Source organism: Loxodonta africana, chromosome 23, assembly GCF_030014295.1.
Source record: "Loxodonta africana isolate mLoxAfr1 chromosome 23, mLoxAfr1.hap2, whole genome shotgun sequence".
NCBI lineage: Eukaryota > Metazoa > Chordata > Mammalia > Proboscidea > Elephantidae > Loxodonta > Loxodonta africana.
Window position 1 is genome coordinate 277,999 of NC_087364.1, and position 25,494 is coordinate 303,492.

Sequence of the window (25,494 nt, forward strand, 5' to 3'; positions counted from 1 at the left end):
AGCGAGTAGTGTGACATCGGCTGCAGGTTTCCTGAAGTCTGTTGTTATTGATGGTGCAATCACTAGTTAAAGAAACGCAGACTCAGAACACTTCTGCTTCATAGTTGGGGACCCCTCAGGAGCCCCTCTACCCCAATGCCTTAGCTATGAACCTAAAGGTGAACTGGAGAGAGTAAAAGAACTTGCTTTTTCCCGGCCCTCCTGCCTGCCCCTGGCACCGACCCTTCACCCCTTACTGGCTGGCTGGAAACATCAGCGCTTCACGTCTAAGGGATTTATCTTGGACCCAAACATTTCAAATAAAAGATAGAAACAAACGGCTATATACATTTTTACCAAATGAATCAGCTGACAATACAGACCAGATTTACACTTGCAGTTGCGGTCGCTGACGCAGTACACCAGACTACAGACACTCACCATATGGAAGGGAGCATGGAGTTCTGAAGCACGTAAGTGCGATCCAGAAACAAGAAAATGCTTCTAATCATGATCTGCAAGTTAAAAGAAGACAACTTTATACCTATTTTTTAAAACAAATATTCAAGATTAGACCTTTTAACTATAACTATTCCAGTCATCTCAAACCTAATAGTCTCTGTCTCTGGATGGAAAGATGCCGCCCATCAAGGCCCTCATGTTTGATTTTTTTTTTTATTTCATTTTTGCCCTCGATGTTCAACGTTCATCTCTTTTATCCAGCGAATCTGACTATAAAGATTTTAAATTTGGTTATTTCCTGACTAATGTGGCAAATCTTATTAGACTGGTAGTGCTCTAAACTTAAAAAAAGTTTGTCATATTGTTGTTACATTGTTATGTTATGCTCTTAACATTGTTGTTACATTGTTGTAGTTTATTGTTAACACTGTTGTGTTGCATTGTTACATTAGCATTATCAGGAGATTCCTGGCCCCCCACATACTCTCGACTGTACTTTGCAAGGTTATCTTACTAAATAGTGAGGAATAAAGCTGTTCCCTTTACCTCACTATCACAGCACCCTGCAACCTTGTAATACTTCTATCACTGAACTTACTATACCCTATTGGATAGATTTGCTTATATACGTAAACAAAATCTTCCCAACAAGACATTCAATTACTGGATCACAGGAACTATTCATCTATTTTCAGCAGCTACCGAGGTCACATTCACTGTCGCCTTATTTCATTTACAAAACAAAAGAATTTAACCTACTTAGGAAAGCTATTAATACCTTTTCTCTCACTTAATTGCCAGATCACACCAAAACTTCATATACATAAAATCAAATTATAATCAATATGTCTACAAAGTCTAAGACTCTGGTAGCCTAGTTGCGAGAAAGTCCTGGAATTCAGGCTTGATTACCAGGTGTAACTGGGATTCAGGAAAAATTTAGAGACTCATTCTGGAGTTTATGGACGTTCTCGGGTAGAGACTGGGCTTCACTGTCACTGTATGTCAGCCCCTTGATTTGTCTGAGAGCCATGTTATTAGTCTGCCCTGTTCAGGAGCAAGCAGAGTTCACCTTCCCCACTCTTCTTGATTCTCTGCTGTTTAACTACACTGGGGTCCGACGACAGCATTTGATTCATAACAGAATCCTAAACAGAACTTCCATGCCATGTCTCAGCTCACATCTGGCCCAGAGCTGGGTGTGGGAAGATGAATGAGAATATGTTTTGATTAAAGTAAAAAAAAAAAAAAGATGAATTGAAAGAGGACAAAGACTTTCAGTTACTTAAATCGCCTTCCTGTCTAGCTAAACTAGAGGCTTAATATGACAAAAGAAGAAATATATAAATGAGAACAGAAACAACATCAGTAAATTCAGGGAGTGATTGCACCACATGTAAAAACAGTATTAATGAAAAAGTCCATAAGCTTACCATTTGTCTGCAATGATCTTGCCAGCATGTGTTAATCTTTTTTAAAAATAAAACACTATCTAGTGAGTCTGTGCAGAACCTGCTAAGGAAAACTTTAAAAACATTGGTCATGTAATTATTGAAATTTTAATCCCTTAATTTCATCTCTCTTCTCCATAGAATACTAGACATCATTTAATAATCGGAATATTGAAAGACCAGAAACTCAAAAGCCATAAATGTGTTTTATTAGTTTCCACATCTCATTACTTTAATTGTAGTTAACCCTACCTGTACTCACCTTTCCTTCCCTCGACTGTAATTCTCTTTCACCTCTTATCACTCCCTTTCTGAACCCCCTTTCCAGTTTCCCTTTCTTCTCTCATTACTTCACTGCCAGATTACTTTCAGACCCCTGCCAGCTGAAACTAACAACCAGGTCACTAAGCTCTACGGATTTGGGTGGCTGGACTGGACTAAAGGCTCTACTCTGCAAAGAGCAGATAGTAAATGTAATTTCATATCTGAGTTCTTGAAGACTGTAAATAGCCAGCGGTTGTCTCAGTAATTAGTAAGCAGATTGACTATTAATAGCATAGGGAAGGCTGGCAGTAGGAAAAGGGTTGGCTACATAGAGAAAAATGGCTCAGGGTTATCCTGTAGCCCCAATGAAATGATGCTCTACAAAACCGAGACGAGATCTCATTCATACACCAAATTACGGACACTCTAAGCCTAATTCTTAGACTATTTATTTTAAGAAAGGCTCAAAATGTTAATTTATTGGAAAAAGAAGCTAGAATATGGACTCCTGGGACAAATGAGCACAAGTTTATGAAAAGCGGAATAATCAATTTCTGTAAGCTTCTTTACAAAGTACTTTTCACATTCATTCTCATGTAATCTTCTCAACCTTTTTACAGAACAAAATACTAGTTTGTTGAAGTGGAAAGAGCATGGGATCCCCTAGGTTTAAATCCTGGCTCTACCACTTATCAGCTTCCCCAGGCCTTAGTTTACTCATGTATAACAGAGCCCCACTACACCTCCGAGCTGCTGTGACATTACATATAAAATTCTTGGTATATAAGAGAGGAGAAAAAAAAACACAGCAGAGTCAAGTTCCTGATGTGTACAAATCAGACTAGTGTTGGAGTCTTCAGCTGGCAAACAGAAGTCTAACAGAGTATGTGGATAATAAGAGGACGGGAACCAGACGGAAGGACTTTAGGAAGGGAACAAAAGAAATTAAGAGGATAGTTGAGGGAATAAAGGGCCTATCTGCAGCCTTATCCTGGTGGTGGAATGGTTATGTGCTTGGTTGTTAACCAAGAGGCTGGCGGTGTGAACCCACCCAGTGGCTCTGTGGGAGAAACACCCGGGGATCTGCTTCGGTAAAGATCACAGCCTAGAAAACATTAATGGGGTGGTTCTACTGTGTCACATGGGGCCGCTTTGAGTCAAAAATCGACTTGGTGACACTTAACATCATCATGTTCATACTAAGTGTAGATGACCGTAACTACCACTGTCCTGGCCAAAACGTTTGACTCTGTTTACTGTGGAGTCTTTGCTGTATTCTCAAGAGTCACTGCCAATACGTTCCGACTAGGTCGTCAGTCACAGGGGAAGGCCTGAGAGTTCAGTGGTCAATAATTCTGGAAGAATTCTTTTATTAATTGTTCAAAACTGTAACGATTATATTAGGAACCTTATACAGTCTGGACAAAAAAAAAAAGGGACAAAGCAAAACAAAAATCTGTCAGGAGATTTAGATGAGGCTATATCTAATGCTCAAGCCTGGAAGACATCACAACAGTAATTCAGAGGTTCCGACTCCAAGTGTTGAACAAGAGATATCCGCCACGTGATGAAAATCCTGCAAGTTTTAACTGGCTCTACACAGCTTTTTTTTTTTTTTTCCCCTTCTTTTTAACATCATTTTATTTTGTTGTTGAGGATATACACAGCAAAATACACACCAATTCAACAGTTTCTACACGTACCAATTAGTCGCACTGTCTACATTTTTCCAGTTGTGTAACCATCCCCACCTTCCTTTTACAGAGCTTTCAGGACTGAGCTTCACTGGACCTGAACTGACACCAATCAACCTGATGTCAGTGTGCGACGGGGGTGCGACAACAGCCAGCACAGAGCTCTCTGGTGCATTGTTTTATGAGGATGGAAACACCCAACTGGAAGAGTTCATTAAATAAGAAGTACTTTTACCTGAATAGGTCTGAAAAATCAATACAGATCTGCAACTAAAAATTTCTGTTATTTCCTGTGAGCACTATGAAATAAGTTAATACCAAGCAGTCTGGTATTTACTAAGCTCTAGCCTTCTAAATATCCAAATCAGTTTTAGACCGTAAGGTATAATCCGCAACAGTGTTGCACACGAGTAATCCCAGGATGTAAGATACACCACCCGCCCGCCGTCTTCCAGACACATCGAAAGCTTGTTACGATTTATTCTTCAGACAGGTTTCCCAACAACCATGCTGGCTCTACTTTCAGAATGACTGCTCTTTTTCTAATTTCAGAGGAGGGCCAATCCTAGTTAAAGGATTTAAGCAGCCTAATAAGGTGTCAGGCAGGTCTTCAAGAAACAAAATATCTAAGGGTAAAATGCTTGTAATACACCATGGGCAAAACTACGCTTCCCGTGTGATTACAGTGACGTAAGAAACACGAGGGATTGAGAAAGAGAAAAAAGAAGAAAAAGAAAGAAGCCAAAAAGATGTTTATATTGGGGTAGGAAACGGTCAGGTAATATTTTCGACCCACATGTCCTAAAATCTGTTTTCCAGCTTTTATAATCCCAGTGAAAGTTGTGCAATATACACTGGCTTCGGCAGTAGTGGGCAGACCTTGAGATAACAATTACATATCGCTCATTCCACATCATAAATTAATCACCAGTCACTCAACCTTTGATATTCTCTTACTTCTATCAGGAAACCCTGGTGGCATAGGGGTTAAGACCTATGACTGCTAACCAAAAGGTCGGCAGTTCGAGTCCACCAGCAACTCCTTGGAAACCGTATGGGGCAGTTCTACTCTGTCCTATAAGGTTGCTATGAGTTGGAATCAACTCAACAGCAGTGGTTTCTAACCTAAATCAGGTCTCTTTATTATCATCTTTAATAATAACATTTTCTAATGTTTACCAAAATTTACACGTATTTTTATGTGACTGTTTAATTACTGCCTTCCTCATTAATCTACAAAACCATGAGGGCAGAAGCTATACCTATTTTGCTCACCTACTTACCAGCTGTGTTGCCTTGGACCTTAGTTTCATCTAGAAAATGTGGCTAATAAATTTACCTGTAACTCAAAACGGGGACACTGGTGATTCGGTTGTAGAATTCTTGCTTCCCATGTGGGAGACCTGGATTCAATTCTGGGCCAGTGCACCTCATGTGAAGCTACCACCTGTTTGTCAGGGGGACTTGAGTGTTGCTATGAAGCTCAACTGTTTGCAGCAGAGCTTCCGGACTAAGACAAACTAAGAAGAAAAGCTCGGCAATCTGCTTCTGAAAAATTAGCCAAAGAAAACCCTACAGACCAAAATGGTCCGATCAGTAACCAATCATGGGGATGGCACAGGACCAAGCGGCATTTCATCCCATTGTACACGAGGACTGCCACGAGTCGGGGCCACTCAGCGTCAGCTAACAACAAAAACATAATACAGTTATGATTAAGTAATTGGTGTCTTAGCATTTCTACGACTCAACACTGTATAGCTGAGTCAGAGAAGGAAAGAGTGAGTTCTGCTCGTTATTTTAAGGTTTAGATTCTCAAGATAGTCTGGTTTGGTATTTTAGAAAAACTCATGCAATTGAGTCCAGCTATACAGCATGTGTTTCCGCCCTGTGACGACCGCTCCAGCAGTGGCTGCTTCTGGATGGGATGCGTGTGTGTGTAGGAGTCCCCTTTATATCTGCAATAGGCATAACATCAATAGCTGATCATGTATTCGGAAATGGGCAGACACACAGAATTTATCAAATAAATGAACAAGTGAAAGGATGTGGTAACCTAAGGAGGTAACAGTTGATTACTCAATTTCCCATGAGCTCTTTTTCTACTTGGACACTCGATCTGTTCAATCTACAAAGTGCTTCCTGAAGCCTCCTTGAGTTCTTCGTCATTGGCTTCAACTTCAGGATACTATCAAAATAAAGTAGATGGCATTCCCTGAATCTTAGAAAGCAGAGTTACAAGACGTGCTGGAATATCTCCAAGGCAGAAGAAACCTGAAGAAGCTTAGCTTGTTTAGCATCCTCTGCCAAGTGAGAGAGAGGGTACCCGCAATAGCATGAACACTGCCAATTACAAGACTGGGTTAAGTTACAACCCTCTTCACTAGCAAAAATGGGCTCTTTTAGGGCAGGAAGTGTCATTCATCTTGTATCCCTAGCGCACAGCACAAAGTCTGCTTCCTGAACAAACACATGAATGCAGCTTAAATGCTTTAGTCACCGTAATCTGTCGTTTCCCCAGTTTTTGAAGCCCATTATACTATCTTTATTTACCAGTTACAAACCAGTTGCCACCTTAAACTTTCACCAGGATTCTGTCCTCTGCCACCTTCTCTTCCTGCTCTACTCATTTTTCCTGGGCAATCTCATCCATGTCTACAACCATCTGATCCGTATCTTGAGTTCCAACTGCATAAAGACGTCTCTACCTTGACGTATCCTTGCCTACTTCATACCCAACTTGTCTAAAATCAAACTAATTTTCCTGTTCCCAATCCTTTTTCTTTCCTTAACTGGTTATTAATCGAACTGTCTGCCACAACTCTACTCTCTAATCCCCATCCTCTTTCCCCTAACACACCACCATCAATCCCCTCCCTCTCAACTCGCTTTTGAGCTTACCACCTTCTCTATCTCCCTTGCTATTGCCTTGGTTCCACCCTCCTCATGTCCTGGGGACACAATTATTAGAATTAAGTAGTTTCCTAATTGGTCTCACTGTCCAGTTAACTACTACCCATTGTAGCCCACACACCGTAATGCATAAGAAAAAGGCAATATTACCTTTCTAGAAAACAAAACTGTGCCACTCTGCTGCCTAAATACCTCAGCTTATTCTGTCAGATAAAATCCCAACTTTTTAGTTCAACAAAGGCTCCTTCACAATTCTGAGACAAACTTTTTTAGTTTTCCCATGCTAGAAGTTCCCCATCAGCGGCAAACCTCCCTGCTCCCAATCCCTTACTGTTCCCTATCTCAGTATCATGATTTTGCACACACTTTCCCTTTGCCTGGAACGCCTTTGTCTCCTGTGGCACCTAGCCAACTCCTGATTCGACCCTGAAGACACAGTCTGACATCGGCTCTTTGGTGGAGTGCTCTCACTTATCCAGGCAGACCTGATTGCTCTTTACGTCGCAGCAGCTCTGAATCTTTTAAAACCCTACTATATTGTTTCGGAAATGTTTATATTTATGTTTCTGCCAACCCTACGAGCCTTTAAGCTCTAAAATGCCAGAATCTCATTTTTTCATATTTACTTTTCCCAGGGCCTAACATTATACCTGGCCCTCCGTAGATACTTAAAAAATACATGCTGTCTTTAAAAAGTGCCATGATGTCTTTGGTCTTCCTACTTTATTTCATCAAATAAGGTTACTTTCCAAAAACACAAATCTAATTATATAGAATTCTTGCTTAAAAAGTCTGTAAGAACTCTGATGGTCACAGGATTTAAGTCCAACTCAACGGTATATACAGAGATTAAAATTCAAACCTCAATTCAGCATTACAGACTTGTATTCCATTAATCCTTACACGTTACAGTCACATCAAACTATGCAAATGTTTTCATGAAAACCTCTTTCATATTTCAGTTTCTGATGCCAATAACATCCTCATTCACCCTTTTTATCTGGCTATATCATACTCATCCTTCAAGACGCAATTCAAATGTCACTTTCTCTGTGAATTTTACCCCAAATGCTTTATATATTATAATTCCTGTCCCTTTAACATTTAACATTTCTGAGCTCAAGATGCCTCACGACTGAAATGCTTAGTATTGTGGTTGTAGTTAGCCGCCACTGAAGTGATTCCAACACGTGGCGGCCCCATGTGTGCAGAGCAGAATGGCTCCACAGGCTTTTCAAGGCTGTGATCTTTCTGAAACAGACTGCCAGGCCTTTCTCGGAAGGTGCCCCAGGTGGGTTTGAACCACCAAGCTTTTGGCTAGCAGTCGAGCACTTAACAGTTTGTGCCACCCAAAAGTGTTTTTTTTTTTTTTTTTTTAATTTCTCCTCTTATTAAAATAAATTTTATGATCATGGTTTCTTCACAGCATCGAGGTCTCTTCCACCACAGAGCTGTGACCGTGTGGAGGGGAGGAGCAATCACATCTGTCCCAACAGTTTTTTCTGTTTTCGAACACCAGTGCTAGCAGAGTGGACAGAAAATAAGCTTTTTTTTTTTTTTTTTTAAAGAGTGCATTAATGAACAAATTAGTACAATCCACAGGGTAGGCTAAACTGGAAGGAGGATAATTTGAATAGGGAGTCAGAAAGTACATTCCTAGTTTTTAAGTAAACTGGAACGCGATTAGGATACAGTAACACCAGTTCACTCTTACAAGCTCCTACATCTTAGAGCGAAGGCTTGGGAATCCGTTAACTTCCTATAAAAGTCAGACCACTTTTAAGATATGAACATCATGGCCATGGATTCCTGGAATTGTCACCTGGCTCCTTTGCGGGGGACTGTGGTGCTGCTTACTGAAATTATGAGTGGAAGCTGCTGTGTGCCTTCACAGTACGCCTGCTTGGACACACTTACTGCACACCTACCAGTTCCCCAAACCTTTGATCGTGGTCACTGCTGTCCTGAACAGCCTCATAATCTTTAGCACAGAGCTCTGCCAGAAGATGCTATGGAGGTGTACTTACTGATGCCAAGGCAAGAGAACTAGAATTGGCTTCAGGCATTCATTTGTGAGGAATACTGCAAATACTGCCCCCAACTGGGATGTCGCGCTCTAGACCACCTGGACTTCACTGCCATGCAAATAACTGAGAGCCTCAGTACTAGGAAATACGAACTGCTGTGACAGTTCTGGGGTTTCATGTCCATGAATTTTTAATGCTATGGTTTCTCAAAGCGAGAGAGATGGGTGGTGGTTGCTGTCGTGTGCCATAAAGTCAATTCTGATTCATAGCAACCCTACAAAAAAAACCAAAATAAATCTGTTGTCATCAAGTTGATTCTGACTCATAGCAGCGCTATAGGACAGATTAAAACTGCCCATAGTGTTTCCAAGGAGTGGCTAGTGGATTTGAACTGCCGACCTTTTGGTTAGCAGCCTGAGCTCTTAACCACTGCGCTACCAGGGCAGAGTAGAACTGCCCCACAGGGTTTCCAAAGAGTGGCTGGTGGATTTCAACTGCTGATCTTTTGGTTAGCAGCAGGGCTCTTACCACTATACCACCAGGATTCCAGAGATGGGTAGGGTGGACGGGATATGATTCCTGAGCTAGAATTTAGAAACGAGCAGGTTCCAACCACTTAATTTTACTCGTGAAGAAACTGAGGCCCAGAAAATTACAGTCACGAGTAGATTTTCTATAAATTATACAACGCACTTTATAATTCCTACACAGTGAGATGTGTGTGGCTTTATTAATGGGAGGAGGCTGGGGAACTAGAGTGAGGTCAGCTTGTATAGGATTTTGTATCAGATGCTAAAGAGCCCAGAATTTCCCTTACAGACATCTGAGTCATAGATGGTGGGACGGCAAAATTCTAAGATGACCCACAACATCCGCACCTTGTATAATCCACTCTCCATGAGTGTGGCATGACTGAACAGGATGGATTAATCACTCCCTTAATTAGGTTACGTTATATAAGACTGTCTTAGCAGACCAGAGAGGATACTCCTGCTGGCCCAGAAGAAAGCAAACAGCCACCCTGTGAGAGGGAGGAGCCACAATGCAAGGACCTGAGGGAGGCTGAGAGTGACCCCCGTTTCTGGCCAGGAAAAAAGGGGGAACCCAGTCCTACAACCCCAAGGAACTGAATTCTACCAACGATCTAAATGTGCCTGGAGGGCGATCCTGAGCCTCAGATGAGACAACAGCCCTGCCAACATACTGATTTCAGCCTGTGACACCCCGAGCAAAGAACTCAGCTGGGGGTTCCGTGTTGTTTTAAGCCTCTAAGTTTGTGGTAATTTGTTACACATTATAGAAAACTAATACAGATCGTTTTTAATAGAATAAAGAACAGGAAAACTCAAACTTTAAGATATATTTTAGACACTTCAACATGATCTAGTAAATGGACGTTGTTTCCCTTTAATTCAGACCAGCAAAGTAACTCAAATAGTAAAAATTTCATTAAAAAATCTATTATATCAAGTCACATGAAACAAATTTAAGTTTTTTATTCTTAAAATAAAAGGGAACTTTAAAAAGCTGTGCTTTAATATTAAGAACACTCATTAACTCTTTACCTATTAATGTTCAGTTTCAGAAGGTTTAGGTAATGAGGAGAAATTTCATCAGCCAAAAAAGGATATTCTCTAAACTGGAGGATCTGTGCTTGAACGTGGTCTTCACAAACCTGGCGTAACTGTCTGTAGAGTGTCGGGGAAACTTTGTGGGAACAGAGATTTTCAACAGCCTAAAAACAAAAGGAATAGAGTCATTATTCAAATAACAAATAACAAATCAGTTCTTAAAAAACTATCTATACATTAGTTATAATCCTAACAGAAAGGCAAACCCCCACCCCAACAGTACTTACATCATCTACAAATAAATGGCCTATTTTGTTCAAGTTTAGAGCAATTACGGGTGAACACCAGAATCCAGTAATAGTTTGGTTAAAAAGGTAGATGACGATAATTAAGACAGAAATGCAGTTTTGACGGCTTATCTACAATACTTACAACACCATGCAATGTACCTGTACAATTTTTAAGCATCTCAAAATATCCTTTTTTTTCTAATAGTTTCTAAGCCTGGCCACACAATCACAAGGGGGAACTTTAGAACGTATTTCAGTCCCATTGTCTTTTTTCTGGGTATTCTGCTTTATTAAGTCTGAGTGTGGAGGCCAGGGGGACGAAGAGAGCTATGTGTGTATGATGATTATAATGTAACATCGGGGTGAAAACGTCACTGCTCTAGAAGGAAGAGCGTCTCCCTCAATGCTCACGCTCCAAAGAGGCGGGGCAGCAATAGGAGCTCAATCCCTGCTCTCTGCACTGCACCCTCAACAGCTCAGTAACGACGAAGGAGAAAAAACTGAATGCCCAGACAACATAGCCAGGTTGTGGTGTTTCTTATTCTTGCTGTAGGCTAAATGTATAATTTACTTTAGCTTAGCTTTGTCTTAATAAACAAGTTGTTTAATATATTTTTTAAAACATTTTAATCCACACACAAAAAAACACAGTGTTTGTATATTCTTAACGGTTATAAAATTTCCTTTCAAGTCTCATGTACAAAACCAGGATCTCATTCAATCTAAATACTAAATACTGTAAACAGATGCGTGGTTTTGTACTAACTAGTTTTGAATCATTTAAAAAATGTGAGAAGGTACTAAATGAAAACACTTTAAATAAAGAGTCCGAGTTTAACTCAAATGTTATATTCCACTAGAAAAAAAGTAATTTAAATTTTTATAAAGATATTCATTGTAGCAGTATTTACAATGGTAAGAAAAATGAAAAATAATCCAAATGATATTCTGGGAACTGCTACATATTATATCAACCTAAACTAAAAATGCCATGATTATTACCATGCAGAATACACGCAAGCATTTTTACAAACATCAGGAGAGAACATGAAATGATGACAACTAAAAAAATATTATTACCACGCAGAACACATGCAAGCATTTTTACAAAGATCAGGGGAGAACATGGATGATGACAACTAAAAAATACCCATTACCATGTAGAACACATGAAAGCATTTTTACAAACATCAGGAAAGAACACGGAATGATGACAACTAAAAAATTATAATCTTTTTGAGCAAGTTCATTATCAACATAACAACAGAACACGTAAGCTTTTCCCCTCCATTTTATCTTCTTACCACAGAAATAAGCGATTTCTATCTACATTTTATATTTATATCCTTCCATTCCTTTCTCTAATGCTTCAATCCCATCACTTTTTGTATTCATGTCTTTACAATCCAGTCAAAGATACGCCATCCTGTCCTCTCCTAAAAAATCCAGGATAACCTCAAAACAAAGCTATTTTTGCTCCAATAGCTAACCATTAGTGAATCACACAAACGTTAACAATTGCAAATAAGTTCTTTACACGATATGTGAAGGTAATGTATTTTCTTCAACAAAAATTAGGATAAGCTAAATGGTACATGTTGAAAAAAAATCTTTATGAGGACAATTTTCTGAATACTTTAATTCATGGACCAAGAGTCTGTGTCTCAAAACAACCTTTTCCTGTTGTGATGTGGTGTCATTGTTTAATCTGATAACCAACTTTCTCCCATACGTTCTATGTGGCACATACTAACTGTATGAATCACAGATTAATTTTGTTTTAAAATTGAGAGTTTGGGGTATCTCAAAACAAGGAGCCAAACATGGAGTAAAACAAATGTGTCATGGATTGAACTGTGTCCCCCAAAGATATGTGTCAACTTGGCTCTGTCACGATTCCCAGTATTGTATGACTGTTGACCATTTTATCATCTGATGTGATTTCTCTATGCATTGTAAATCCTATCGCTATGATGTAATAAAACGGATTAGGAGAAGTTATACGGAGGAGATCTACAAGATTAGAGAGTGGCTTAAGCCAATCTCTTTCGAAATATAAAAGAGATAAGCGAGCAGAGAGATACAGAGGACCTCATGCCACCAAGGAAGCAGTACTGGGAGCAGAGCGCATCCTTTGCACCTGAGGTTCCTGTGCTGAGACGCTCCCAGACCAAGGGAGGGGTGATGACAAGAACCTTCCTCCAGAGCCGACAGAGAAAGCCCTCCCCTGGAGCTGACACCCTGAATTTGGGCTTCCAGCCTACCAGACTGAGAAAATAAATTTCCCTTTGCTAAAGCCATCCACTTACGGTTTTTCTGTTACAGCAGCACCAGATGACCAATCTAGGTGTTGGCTACCTTCTTAGTGTCTTTTGCTGAGTCACCATTTGCTTCTTCAAGTTACAGCCACCTAGTTACCTCAGAAGACTGAACAGTCTTTGTCTCTCTACCCATACTGCTGGTTCATTAATGGTAGAGACCCTGAGTATTTTAGGAGCAGCACATCGTAGGAACTTTCCTCGCAAATAAGTTTTGAGATTGAGGAGTTTGTGGAATTAATCAAATTTCGATACAGTATTCAGAAATACCTTCAAATTCTTAATTGGTAGGGGTACAAGGCACTTCCTAGGCACTCAGTATTAGCGTGCCATGGCCGTTAATATTTTTAAGAATCATTCCAGAGAAAAGAAATCTAACCAATCCAATAATTGGAGGTAGAGAAGAAGAAACATTTGAATTTTACTTGAATTAGGAAAAAGATTTCTTCCTGTGTATAAACTTAGCCAAATGGAAAAGTATTGTTTGCACAACTCCCTCAACACAGACTCTCCTAACTGCTGCTTTCTGATCAGTGGCTCTGACAGACCACTGCAGCACAAATTCTAGTTTCCTTAACAGCTTGCTCTCATTTTTCAGATCACTGTATCTATTATCATACACAAGCATGTTAAAGTAAAACAAACAAGCACATTAGGCTCAAATACCACAGAGTATATTTACTGCTACTTAAACAAAATACTTCCCTGCACAAGGTAATTCCCTTCAGGTGTGGGATACCAAAAGACTAAAAAACTGACCTGTGGGATAAAAAGAACTATGCAACATTTATTAAATTATTAAGTTAAGGTATACCAATTCTGCAAGATTACCTGTTTCACATAAAGACCCTTAGGATTAAAGTTGAGATGAGACAGAAAAAGGAAAGAAATGCATCATAAAATAAAAAATCACCAAGGAAAAAAAGCAGGCAATCACTAATTCAGAAACGCAAAGCAAACAAAACTGCATCACACACGGAGACTTAGTCAAGCTATTATAAAAGAAACACTGGCTTGTGGGCACAAGGCAAGGCAAAAGTCTAACCCATCTGGTATTTTAAGTATAGGCTATTTTCACTTTACAGTACATGTTAAAAGGCCAGCAGTGTTCTTATTACAGACAGGAGTAGGATGGAGTTAATCAAATTTCCCTCAGCAGCTGTAACTCCTCATTATGCAATAACCGTGATGATGAGGGTCCCCGTTGGTGGGGAGGCACATTTAAACTGGAATAGGCTCACCACTCTGGAGAAAGATACTAAGAGTGCTCCACACCCCCCAGGTCCCTGTCTATAAGAAATGAATAAATAACAATATAAAAATTAAATTAGGACTCCAAATCTGAGTGAAAGGAGAAACAAGAGGGTAGTTTTCTAAAGGCGACAGCTTTGCTGAAAACCAGCGACAGCCTAGCCTGGCTGTATTTACCAATATTGAGTACATAATAGATATACAGTTCCAAATGCTAAAAGTAAACTTCTAACACAAACGCTCACTTTATTCAGTGATGGAAGCTACTGTATATCTTTATCAGACCTAATATATTTGAAGACACCCTGGTGGTGTTGTGGTTAAAAGCTATCGCCACTAACTAAAAGGTCAGTGGTTTGAATCCACCAGGCGCACCTTGGAAACTCTATGGGGCAGTTCTACTCTGCCCTATAGGGTTGCAATGAGTTGGAATCGACTCCATGGCAACGGGTAATACATTTGAGTTTGTATATTCTTATCCTTGCTTTTTTTTTTAAGTTAACGTACGTATTGAACAGACTCTTGCTACTTTCTAAAACTTCTCCATCAAAAAGTGTGGCTATTTGTCTGCCATTTTCTGTGCCTCTTTTTGAAATCAGTATTTCCAGTTCTATCAACACATCCAATGCATAACTCTGGTACCGTTCTCCACTAAAAACTATCAAGGGTATGAGGATTTTAGAGAGAGATTACTACATGACTCAAGACAAGTGCCATGGCTTTTCTCAGAACTTGTAGATCTCTCTGAGAGGTTTGTTTCCATGTGTCAAAAATCAGTCTGAAGTCAACACTTTGCCTTTCTCTGCAACCTTCTAACAAATGAGTCTTAAGTCTTCTGTTGTCTTATTAGGTTGACAATTAGCATTAATACCTGTAAACGTAAAATACACTCTCATCAGCAATGGTTATTACGAATCTAAAACTTAGGTCTTTAAAAACAGCAGGAAAAAATCTTGGCAATTAAAGCATCCTTCTCATATTGTAAGAGAAAAATGACTACAGATGTTGTGTGTGCGTGAAGATTCTCTTCATTACCATACCTTGAGTCCCCTTTTTAGCAAATAAAAACAGAGTTAACAAAAACCCATTAAGGAGCTTGGAAACAGACACACAGAAATTACCTTCTCCCAGACAGGCTGCCTGAAGAGTTTATATGGGATGGAAGAGGCCTTCCCAGGAAGATAAGACATCTCCCTGGGAGGAGACGGAATAACATGAAATATAAGAGGTTCTCCTTTAAATTATTACAAATACTTTCAAAAAAAAAGAAAAACCAAAACAAAAAAACCAAAAACCTTTCAAGCTTTGGTGAGAATTGGTACTTTCACATAGGATTTTTTTTGAAAAGTAAATACCATATCACCTCGGAAAAAACCTGAGACTTTATTTTGAAACACCAAGTCACAGGCACCGTCCGACTGCTTTATCAGAGATCAGGAAGACGTGAGGTCACTACTTTTACAATTACTCTACTTACAATTGGCATCTCATTTGCTCCCAGGGTGCAAATGGTTAATGAGCTTGGCTGGTAGCTGAAAAGCTGGTGGTTCAGGTTCACCCAGAGGGGCCTTGGAAGAAAACTCCGGCAATCTGCTTCCAAAAACCCTACAGAGCACAGTTCTCCCCTGACACACACGGGGCTGCCACGGTCAGAATCCATCTACAGAGTACAGTTCTCCCCTGACACACATGGGGCTGCCACAGTCAGAATCGACCTACAGAGTACAGTTCTCCCCTGACACACACGGGGCTGCCACGGTCAGAATCGACCTACAGAGTACAGCTCTCCCCTGACACACACGGGGCTGCCACGGTCAGAATCCATCTACAGAGTACAGTTCTCCCCGACACACACGGGGCTGCCACGGTCAGAATCCATCTACAGAGTACAGTTCTCCCCTGACACACACGGGGCTGCCACGGTCAGAATCCATCTACAGAGTACAGTTCTCCCCTGACACACACGGGGCTGCCACGGTCAGAATCCGTCTACAGAGTACAGTTCTCCCCTGACACACACGGGGTTGCCACGGTCAGAATCCATCTACAGAGTACAGTTCTCCCCTGACACACATGGGGCTGCCATGGTCAGAATCCATCTACAGAGTACAGTTCTCCTCTGACACACACGGGGTTGCCACGGTCAGAATCGATCTACAGAGTACAGTTCTCCCCTGACACACACGGGGTTGCCACGGTCAGAATCGATCTACAGAGTACAGTTCTCCCCTGACACACACGGGGCTGCCATGGTCAGAATCCATCTACAGAGCACAGTTCTCCTCTGACACACACGGGGCTGCCACGGTCAGAATCGATTCGATGGCAACTGGAACTTGCTTCCAAAAAATTTGAGGCTGCTCACTCTTGAACTATGTACTTAGATTCATTGGTGTTTCTCTACAGTGGGCCAGAGTCTGCCTATACAACAGGAGATGACTAAGTGCACACGACGACGATCAGTGAGGGGGTCAATTTACTCCTGAACTTAACCTTGGTGAGCAGGATCTTCTGAGATGTCTATAGGAAACGTGTCATGTCTCATCATAGCGAGCAATCCTGTGACTGCCGTTTTGGGTACAAGCATCCCTAGTCCTGAGATTACCACAGAAGCACACAGGTACGCCAGGGCACCTGGAAACACTGTTTAAGCCCTATGAGAGTTTAGGTACTAGGCAGGACTTAAGTAAGCAGAGGGACAGGGTTTACTGATACACCTGTAATAACCAAAAAGCAGACAAAGTATATGAAACAAGTTTCAAGGCACGAGGTACTTGGAAACGAAAGACAGTGATCTCTGAGAGATGGGAAACAAACAAAAACCCTATTTTTGACAAAAGTGCAAAGGCAGTTTAGTGGGGAAAGGACAGCCTTTTCAACGGATTGTACTGTAACAACTGAACATCTATACAGAAAAAATTGAACCTGAATTTATACCTCATGTCTGGAAGGAAATAAGAGAAAATCTTTGTGACCTTGGAACGGGCAAAGAATTCTTAGATACTAAAAGCACAATCCATAGAAGAACAAATTGGTACATCTGACTTAATCAAAATTAAAGACTACTGCTCTTCAAGAGCCACTGTTAGAGAATCCAAAGACAAGCCACAGCCTGGGAGAAAATATTTACAAGGGAAACATTTGATACAGAACTTGTACCTAGAAAGTACCGAGAATTCTCAAAAATCAAAAATTAGAAATAAACAACTCAAAAAATGGGCAAGAGATCTTAACAGACACTTCATGAAGATATATGGATGACAAATGAGCACATGAAAGATGCTTACTATCATCAGTCACCAGGAAAATGCAAATTAAAACCACAAAGAGATCGCACTATATACTTTCTAGAGCACTAAAGTTAAAATAGACTGACAATACCAAATGCTGGCAAGGACGTGCGGCAACTGGCACTCTCACCTACTGCTGGTAGAACGCAAAGTGGTGCCCCCAGTTTGAAGACGGGAAATTTCTGATAAAGTTAAACAACGTGTATTTTCCATATGACCCTGCAATCCCACTTCTAGGTTTTTACCTAGAATAAAAACATATGCCCACGCAAAGATTTATTCACTACTGTTCACAGTAGCTTTATTCACAATAGTAAAAAAACAGAAACCAAATATCCATTAAGCGGTAATGAACAAGCCAATTGTGGTATATCTATACAGTGGACTACTACTGAGCAATGAAAAGAAATTACTGCCATACAACGTGAATGAATCTCAAAAGCATTATCCTAAGAAACCAGATAAAAAGCATTATAAAATGCATGATTACATTTAGATGAGATATAAAAAAAAAAAATTTTTTTTTTTTTTTTGAGATATAGAAGTGGTAAAAATACAGTGAGAAATTGCAGATGGTTGGCAGTCAGGGACAGGACTAAACGCAAGGGGCCTCAGAGAAGTTGTGGGATGGAAATATTGCCCGTCTTGATGGTGGTGGTTACACGGCTGTATACATTTACTAAAGCTTACTGAACTATGTACACTTAATGAAAAAATTTTATTATGTGTAAATTACATTTCAATAAAGCTGATTAAAAACATCATAAACACATACAGGAAGACAAACTATTTACTATGTCCATGAAAATGTCAGCAGTAACCTTCTTTGACTGGTGGGAGCATAGGTAATTTTTGCTTTGTATTTTCCATAATTTTTATAATCCAATCACTCACATCATCTGAAAAAAAGGTAACTTTAAAAATGCAAGCCTTTTTAATGGAAATAATTGTGTGATATGATATTGTAGCCTAAAATGTAGCCGCTATTAGTTAATGAATGTTATTCTTTAAAAAATCAGAAAAACCAGTCAGGTTGTAAATGAAAAATTCAAATAAAATGTTCTTTTAACCATTTTCTTCCTTGAAAAATGGAATTTCATTACTTCATATTAAACATAAAATGTGTTTACAGAACTTCATTTCAGCAATTAATCACAAAACACAATGAAGCGAGAAATCTATATTAACAAGAAAAACAATTAAGAATTTCATAAACATAATGAGATAATAATAATTTGCTACGTATTTGGAAATTACTAGAGTCGTATGGCTCTGAAAAACATCCCACCTTATTCTTGCAATGTGATAACTAAAATCTTTCCAGGCAGCTTAAGCCTGAAAACAAAATAAAAACCCAACAAGAACCAATGAACAAAAACACACCAGGACCCACTTTCACAGGACTCCTGTTGTTCCTGTTAGAGGCAAACATACTGAGACATTCTGGATTCATATTCTGTCACTGCTGACTCTCTTAAAGTGGAATGTAGAATCTTCACCTGTATCACATTTCACAGGAACTGGGCGATGCGTTTAAACAACTAGAGAGACAACCAGGTAACTGTAATGACAAGATGTCAACCAAATCAAGTTCTGAGGAACTTCTCCAGGTCTAAGAAAATCCCACATTCACGTCTCAACAGAAATTCTAGCAAACTCTACAGTTTACTACATTTGGACCCTTACCTGGTAGAGCTCTTCGAGGTTGTATTTAATGGAGGTACTACTTTGTATGGCTTTCACTGCCTCATGAAGCTTGTGCCATGTATCCTGAGTGTAATTATCCGGCAGTTTAGGTCTGTCTGTAAATTCAGAAAGAGAATCAGTGGAGAAGGGCTGCCACAGGACAGTAACACATCTTCTAAAATGTTCTCAAAGAAAAATACTTAAAAGCAGAAAAAACAGGAAAATCAAGTTTTCCAAATTCAAAGTATTACATTTATAAATTCCTTGGGTTATGGACTAAGCAACGGTAACATCTTTATTTCAATACTTAGTACTAATAGTTAGGATGAATACTTCAAATTTACACATCTTAGTTTCCTTAACAAGTTGACATCAGAACATTATAAACGTGGCACAGTTAAGCTCTACGCAATTTTAAATTGATATAAATTATTTAACGTTAGAAGGTAAAGAGTAAGCTTGTAATTGTATATACCCGCATCAAAGATGCTTATTTTGAGATATTATCCAAGATAGAGGTGGTAAGAGGTGGAGGAAGTAACAGAAAGTACAGTGACGCGCGCAGTAGTGGCTTATTCTGGTTCAGCTGTGCCAATCACCATACATTAATTATTTATCTAATTTATGATTTTTCTATCAATTGCATAGAGTCATGAGAACAAAACACTGCTACAAAGAAGACTTGATACGGTATAAATCTCCAATGTCCCATATTTAGGGCGGTCAGGTGAAGTTTAAAAAGTCCGTGTGTACACACTTAACGGACGATCCCTATTTCTGCAGGGTCTGCGTCCTGAGGCGCACAGTGCTGAGCTCCGGGTACGCGCCCTGAGTCAGGAGGCTAAACTGCCGACTCACTGGGCCTCTTTCTTTCTATCTTAGGGGAGGGATGTGCCGTCCTAGTCTCGCACAAGATTTCAAACCTCCCTGAACTCGGTACCGGGAAAGGTGTACGGAGTCCAAAAGTCCCTGGGAACTGGACCAAAGTGATGCCCACGTTACACAGAGATCTCACGAGGCAGCACAGACTAGAAAGCTAGCCGGCGGCCGACAGAAGGCCGAGACGCAGAGGGCAGGCCCGGCGGGACCCCGAAGCAACGCGGCGGCTCTGGGTCCCCGACCCTGCAGGGTCCAGCGCGGCCGAGGTCGGCGCAGGTCAGCGCGGCGCGTGCGCAGGGAGGCCGACCCGCGCCCCTTCCCCATTGGCCGTCGCCGCTCCGACGTCCGCGCCGCGCGGCCCCACGCACCCGCCGCCGGCGGGGGGCGCAGGAAGTCGCTCGGCCGCCCCTTCCTCCCGGGACCGCCGCGGCCGGCCGTCGCCCCGCGCCCCGTCGCCATGCGCCCTTGTCCGTAGTCCTGCGCCCCGGCCCGTCGCCCCGAGCCCTCGTCCGCCGCCCCGCCGCCCCGCCGCCCAGCGCCCCGGCCCGCCGCCCCGCGCCCTCGTCCGTCGCCACGCACCCTGGCCCGTCGCCCCGCGCCCCGTGCCCCGCGCCCCGGCCCGTCGCCCCGCACCGTCGCCATGCGCCCTCGTCCGTCGCCCCGCGCCCCGCACCGTCGCCATGCGCCCTCGTCCGTCGCCCCGCGCCCCGCGCCCCGGCCCGTCGCCCCGGCGGGACGTGCTGGCCCGGCCGCTGTGTCCGCCAGCCCCCGGGGCCGCGCGGGGCAGGCCCGTCCCGAGGCCGTTTCGGCTCCGCCGCCCCTCCCCCAGCCCGGGCGCGCTCGCCCTCACGCACCTACCTCGGAAATTTTTGATCACTAATTTCTTGGAGCCGCTGCCGCCCCCAGGTTTGGTGGTGACGGCGGCGGCGGCTGCCAGGGAGGCAGGTTTCGTGAGGCCATTGGTGTGCCCGACGAGAGCCGAAAAGTTTCCCTTTTTGGGGGTCTCGTCTGCCATGTCTACTGCCGAGAAAACAAACCGGCGGCGGCCGCTCCGCCCCACCCCCGCCCTCGGCCTGTTCCCGCCTCCAGTCGCGGCCCGGCCGCGCTTCCTCCTCCTCCTCCTCGTCCTCCTGCCCCGGCCTGCTCTCCCCGCCTCCTTCTCCGCCCCTGCCCGGTGCCCCGGCCCCTCCGGGGTGCGAGCTAGGCCTCGCCGGCGGCCGCGGAGCGAAGGGAGTCCCGGGAGCCTCCGCCGAGAGCGCGCCCGGGGCCGCCGCCCCGCTCGTCCCTCGCCGGCCGTCCCTTCTCCCAGATAAAAGTTCTCCGCGCCCGCACGGCCGCCCGCTGGAAGCCTGCGCCCGCGCGCCGTAAACACCGCCGCCGGCCGGAGCCGGAACCCGGCCTCCTCTCCGCCCCCGCCAGCGGCCTCCACTTCCCGGGGCCCGCCCCCTGCCCCGGCCCGGGCCGCGGGACTCCGCCTCGGGAAGGGGGCCGGGGCCGCGCGAGCCGCGGCAGCGCCGGGCCTTCCACGAGCTTGCTCCCAACCGCCGATTCGCGCCTGGTCCCCTGTTCGATCCCGGGCCCCGATCCCGGGTCCCCCGCCCCACGGCGCAGCGCCCTGGACTCGGGGCCGGCTCTTCATGGCTGTCCCCATCTCGGTCCGCCAGTGGCGCGGCCCTTTGCGGGCGGAAGCTCGTACGGAGAGGCCGAGGGGCCCCGGAGCGGCCGGACCCCCGGGACCCCCAGGAGCCCCCGCCCTCGTTACGGGCCCGCGGGGTCGCGCTGCCAGCGGGATGGACACCGGCCGCTGCCACCGCGCGTGCGCGGCCCGGGGCGCCGAGGACCAGGGCGGTCGGGGGAAGGGTGTGTAGACACGGTCCCGTCCCCGTCGGCGGTGGGATTTTTCCTTTGAACACGCAGGAGCCGAGGGATCGCGCGGCAGCGAGGCCGTGAGGCTGTTCTCCGCCGAGAAACGGCAACCCTCGGCTCCCCAGGGACTCCCATGAAAACCCCCATTGCCCCAGTCTGTGGTCCTGCGCCTGCCGGTGGAACCAAACAAAAACCGAGAACGCGAGCGAGGGAGCTGCCTCGCTGAGAGCTGGCGAGAGGAAGTCCGCCGGGAAGGCACCTCAGCCTCCTCCCTGAGCCTCCTCCCTGAGCATCCCTCAGCCTTCTCCCTGAGCCTCCTCCCTGAGCATTCCTCAGCCTCCTCCCTGGGCCTCCTCCCTCTCAGCCTCCTCCCTGGGCCTCCTCCCTCTCAGCCTCCTCCCTGGGCCTCCTCCCTCTCAGCCTCCTCCCTGGGCCTCCTCCCTCTCAGCTTCCTCCCTGGGCCTCCTCCCTGGGCCTCCTCCCTCAGCCTTCTCCCTGAGCATCCCTCAGCCTCCTCCCTGAGCCTCCTCCCTGGGCCTCCCCCCTGAGCCTCCCTCTCAGCCTCCTCCCTGGGCCTCCTCCCTCTCAGCCTCCCCGCTGAGCCTCCCCCCTGAGCCTCCTCCCTGAGCATCCCTCAGCCGCCTCCCTCAGCCCACGGTGGAAGAGGGCCGGCCCCCCGGGAGCGCCCCCTCCCAGCGACCCCGAGAGGAAGGCGTGGCCGGGCGGAGGGCGCGCGCTCCGCCCCTGGGCCGGAAGTGACGTCGGCGCGCGGGCGGAAGTGGGAGAGGCTGGTGTCGGCCAGACTGAGCGCAGGACTGGCCGCCGCTTCCATGGCGCACATCACCATCAACCAGTACTTGCAGCAGGTAATTTCTTCGCTGGGGGAGGACCTGTGGCAGTGCGCGGGCGCCCCCGGCCGCTGTCGCCGTTGTGTTCCGTTCTCTTGAGGTCTGTGACTGCTTCCCTGCCCGTTGCTCCGTTGGCTGCTGGGCTTTACTGATGGGCGGCGGTGACATGGGTGTCCTGGGAGGGATTCGAACCGAGAGTCGACGTCACAGCCTTTCCTGCATTAGTGTGAAGCGACAGGGCTGGGGTGCGGACATACGGTACCCAGACACAGCTTCACGGTCTGCTGGGCAGGTCACCTAGTGTTTGCTGAGTATTTCTGAGCTCTTGTGTGCAAGATGGGAATTAATCATGGTTTGGGTATATAGACTTACTGGATTTGCTGGGAATTCAGGGAGGACCCAAATGGTCGGTGCCTTCGATTTAGGGATGCGGGGGGCTGCGGCGGGAGAGGCGTGGGTTCTCGTGGGCCTTGAAGAGCCTGTAAGCGACGCCGAGAAGTTTGGATTTAGCCCTTGGGCAGCCATTGAAGTCTTAACCAAGGGTCTGGTTTAGTCCCATTTTTGTTTCGAATAGGCACTGGGGGAAATGTGAAGTGATGAATTTGAGGTAATTCAAATAGGAGATGGAGCTAGCAACTATGCGACTGTTGTAGTCCTAGTGCTAGCCAATATTTAGTCATAGTTACTACCATACTGATGAAGAGCAAAGACTACAGCCTTAAGTATGGATTACACCTCAGCATAAAGAAAACAAAAATCCTCACAACTGGACTAATAAGCAACATGGTGATAAATGGAGAAAATATTGAAGTTGTCAAGGATTTCGTTTTTTCTTGGATCCACAATCAGCGCCAATGGAAGCAGCAGTCAAGAAATCAAATGACCTATTGCATCGGGGAAATCTGCTGCAAAAGACCTCTTTAAAGTGTTAAAGGGCAAAGATATCACTTTGAGGAATAAGACATGATATTTTCACTTGCCACATGTGCGTGCTAAAGCTGGACAATGAATAAGGAAGACCAAAGAAGAATCGATGGCTTTGAATTATGGTGTTGGCAAAGAATGTTGAATATACCATGGACTACCAGAAGAATGAACAAATCTGTCTTGAAAGAAGTACAGCCAGCATGCTCCTTAGAAGTGAGGATGGTGAGGCTCTGTCTCACATACTTTGGACATGTTGTCAGTGGGTGGATCAGTCCCTGGAGAAGGACATTATGCTTGGTAAGGTAGAGGGTCAGTGAGAGAGGAAGACCCTCAGCAAGATGCATTGACACAGTGGCTGCAACAAAGGGCTCAAGCCTATTGACAATTGTGAGGATGGCGCAGGACCATGCAGTGTTTCATTCTGTTGTACAAAGGGTTGCTGTGAGTTGGAACTGACTCGTCAGCATGTAACAACAACAGCTACCATTTAACCAGAAAACCAAACCTCTTGCCATTGAATTGACTTATAGCGAGAGTAGAACTGTCCCATAGGGTTTCCCAGGCTGTAAATCTTTACAGAAGCGGACTGCCCCATCTTTCTCCCACAGAGCAGCTGGTGGGTTCGAACCACCTTTCCCATTAGCAGCTGAGCGCTTAGCCACTGCACTACAAGGGCTCCAATTACTACCATTTAGTACCGGTAAAATTTGTGTCAGAGAGCCCTGGTGGCACAACTTAAGCTCTCGGCTGTTAAACGAAGGGTTGGCAGTTCAAGCCCATCCAGCTCACGAGAAAGACCTGGTGATCTGCTCCCCTAGAAATTACAGCTTAGAATAAAAGCCTGTGGGGCAGCTCTGCTCTATCACATGAGGTCACTACGAGTTGTCGATGCTGTGGCACCTAACAACAACAACGACAAAATTTGTTTCACGTCAATGTACCCTGTAAGTGGCAGAAGTATAGTTAAAATATAGATCTCTCTAGAGTCAAAAGTTGCTTTCTTTCCGTGAAACTGTGTTCATTGCCAGAGCGAGAACAGTCATAATAAGGATAGGGAACAGAGGGAATGGACTTAAGAAATAAAGAAATACTTGAAAGAAATATTACTAAGGTTTGGTGATTGGGAATGTGTGTGTTAAGAGACAGAGGAGTCCAGAATGATGCCTATTCTAACTTGGGCAATGGATGAATGGAACAGATTTGTAGGGAAAAACATTTAGTTTTGGACATGTTGACATGACAGCCAGGTAAAGAGAGGTAGCTGGCAGTAGCTAGAGTCTGATGTGATTGGGGCCAGTAGTTGTTTCATTAATTGAGGAAGTTGGTTAAAATGGGAATCATGAAAAAACGGATACGTGCTTTTATTTTAATTTAAAGCATAGAAGTGTACATTCATTTGCCAATCTTTTGATATAGACATTAAACCTTTTCCATAAGGGTAGATCTACGTTGGCCTTATCTTTGCAGTTCATGTTTTCCAGTTTCAGCTTATTTGAATTTGAACAAAGACACACATTTGTGAAGCGTATATGTATGTATTTGAATATAGAATCTCTCCAGAATTTTGTTTTTCTTAGTCTATTACAATTTTCTTGCCCACACCTAATTTCGTTTTTCTTTCAGAGACTCACCTTTAACGAGCCTTTCTAAAATATACAACTTAGTCTGTAGAGAAACATTTAAATTTCAGTGGTGTCCTTGAAGTACATACTTGCCATAACATGTACAAGTAGCAAAAACAGATTTGATGATAAAAACATGAATCTGGGTACATATAC

The 25,494-nt window shown here is 43.9% G+C and overlaps 2 protein-coding genes across 5 annotated transcripts in view; one reads left to right on the forward strand and one right to left on the reverse strand.

Moving 5' to 3' along the window:
• CUL4A (cullin 4A) overlaps window positions 1-21,161 on the reverse strand; it is a 61,496-nt gene extending 40,335 nt beyond the window's left edge. The window contains exons 1-5 of one of the 3 annotated variants that reach the window (XM_064275205.1): window positions 20,934-21,161; window positions 19,197-19,312; window positions 10,422-10,525; window positions 1,875-1,944; window positions 421-494 (exon numbers count right to left, since the gene is read on the reverse strand). In XM_064275205.1, the coding sequence (XP_064131275.1) occupies window positions 421-494; window positions 1,875-1,944; window positions 10,422-10,525; window positions 19,197-19,312; window positions 20,934-21,090 (521 nt within the window). In that variant the 5' untranslated portion in view covers window positions 21,091-21,161. Of the gene's footprint in view, window positions 1-420; window positions 495-1,874; window positions 10,335-10,421; window positions 10,526-19,196; window positions 19,313-20,933 lie in introns of those variants that run through there. The other 2 variants (XM_064275204.1, XM_064275203.1) reach the window with 2 other exon arrangements.
• Window positions 21,162-22,685: 1,524 nt separating this feature from the next.
• The window catches only part of PCID2 (PCI domain containing 2), a 34,946-nt gene continuing 32,137 nt past the window's right edge, over window positions 22,686-25,494 (forward strand). For both annotated transcript variants that reach the window (XR_010319078.1, XM_064275207.1), the window contains exon 1: window positions 22,686-22,807. Coding sequence is in view for 1 of the 2 variants with exons in the window: in XM_064275207.1 (XP_064131277.1) it covers window positions 22,772-22,807 (36 nt within the window). In the remaining variant the exon portion in view is untranslated. The remainder of the gene's footprint in view (window positions 22,808-25,494) is intronic.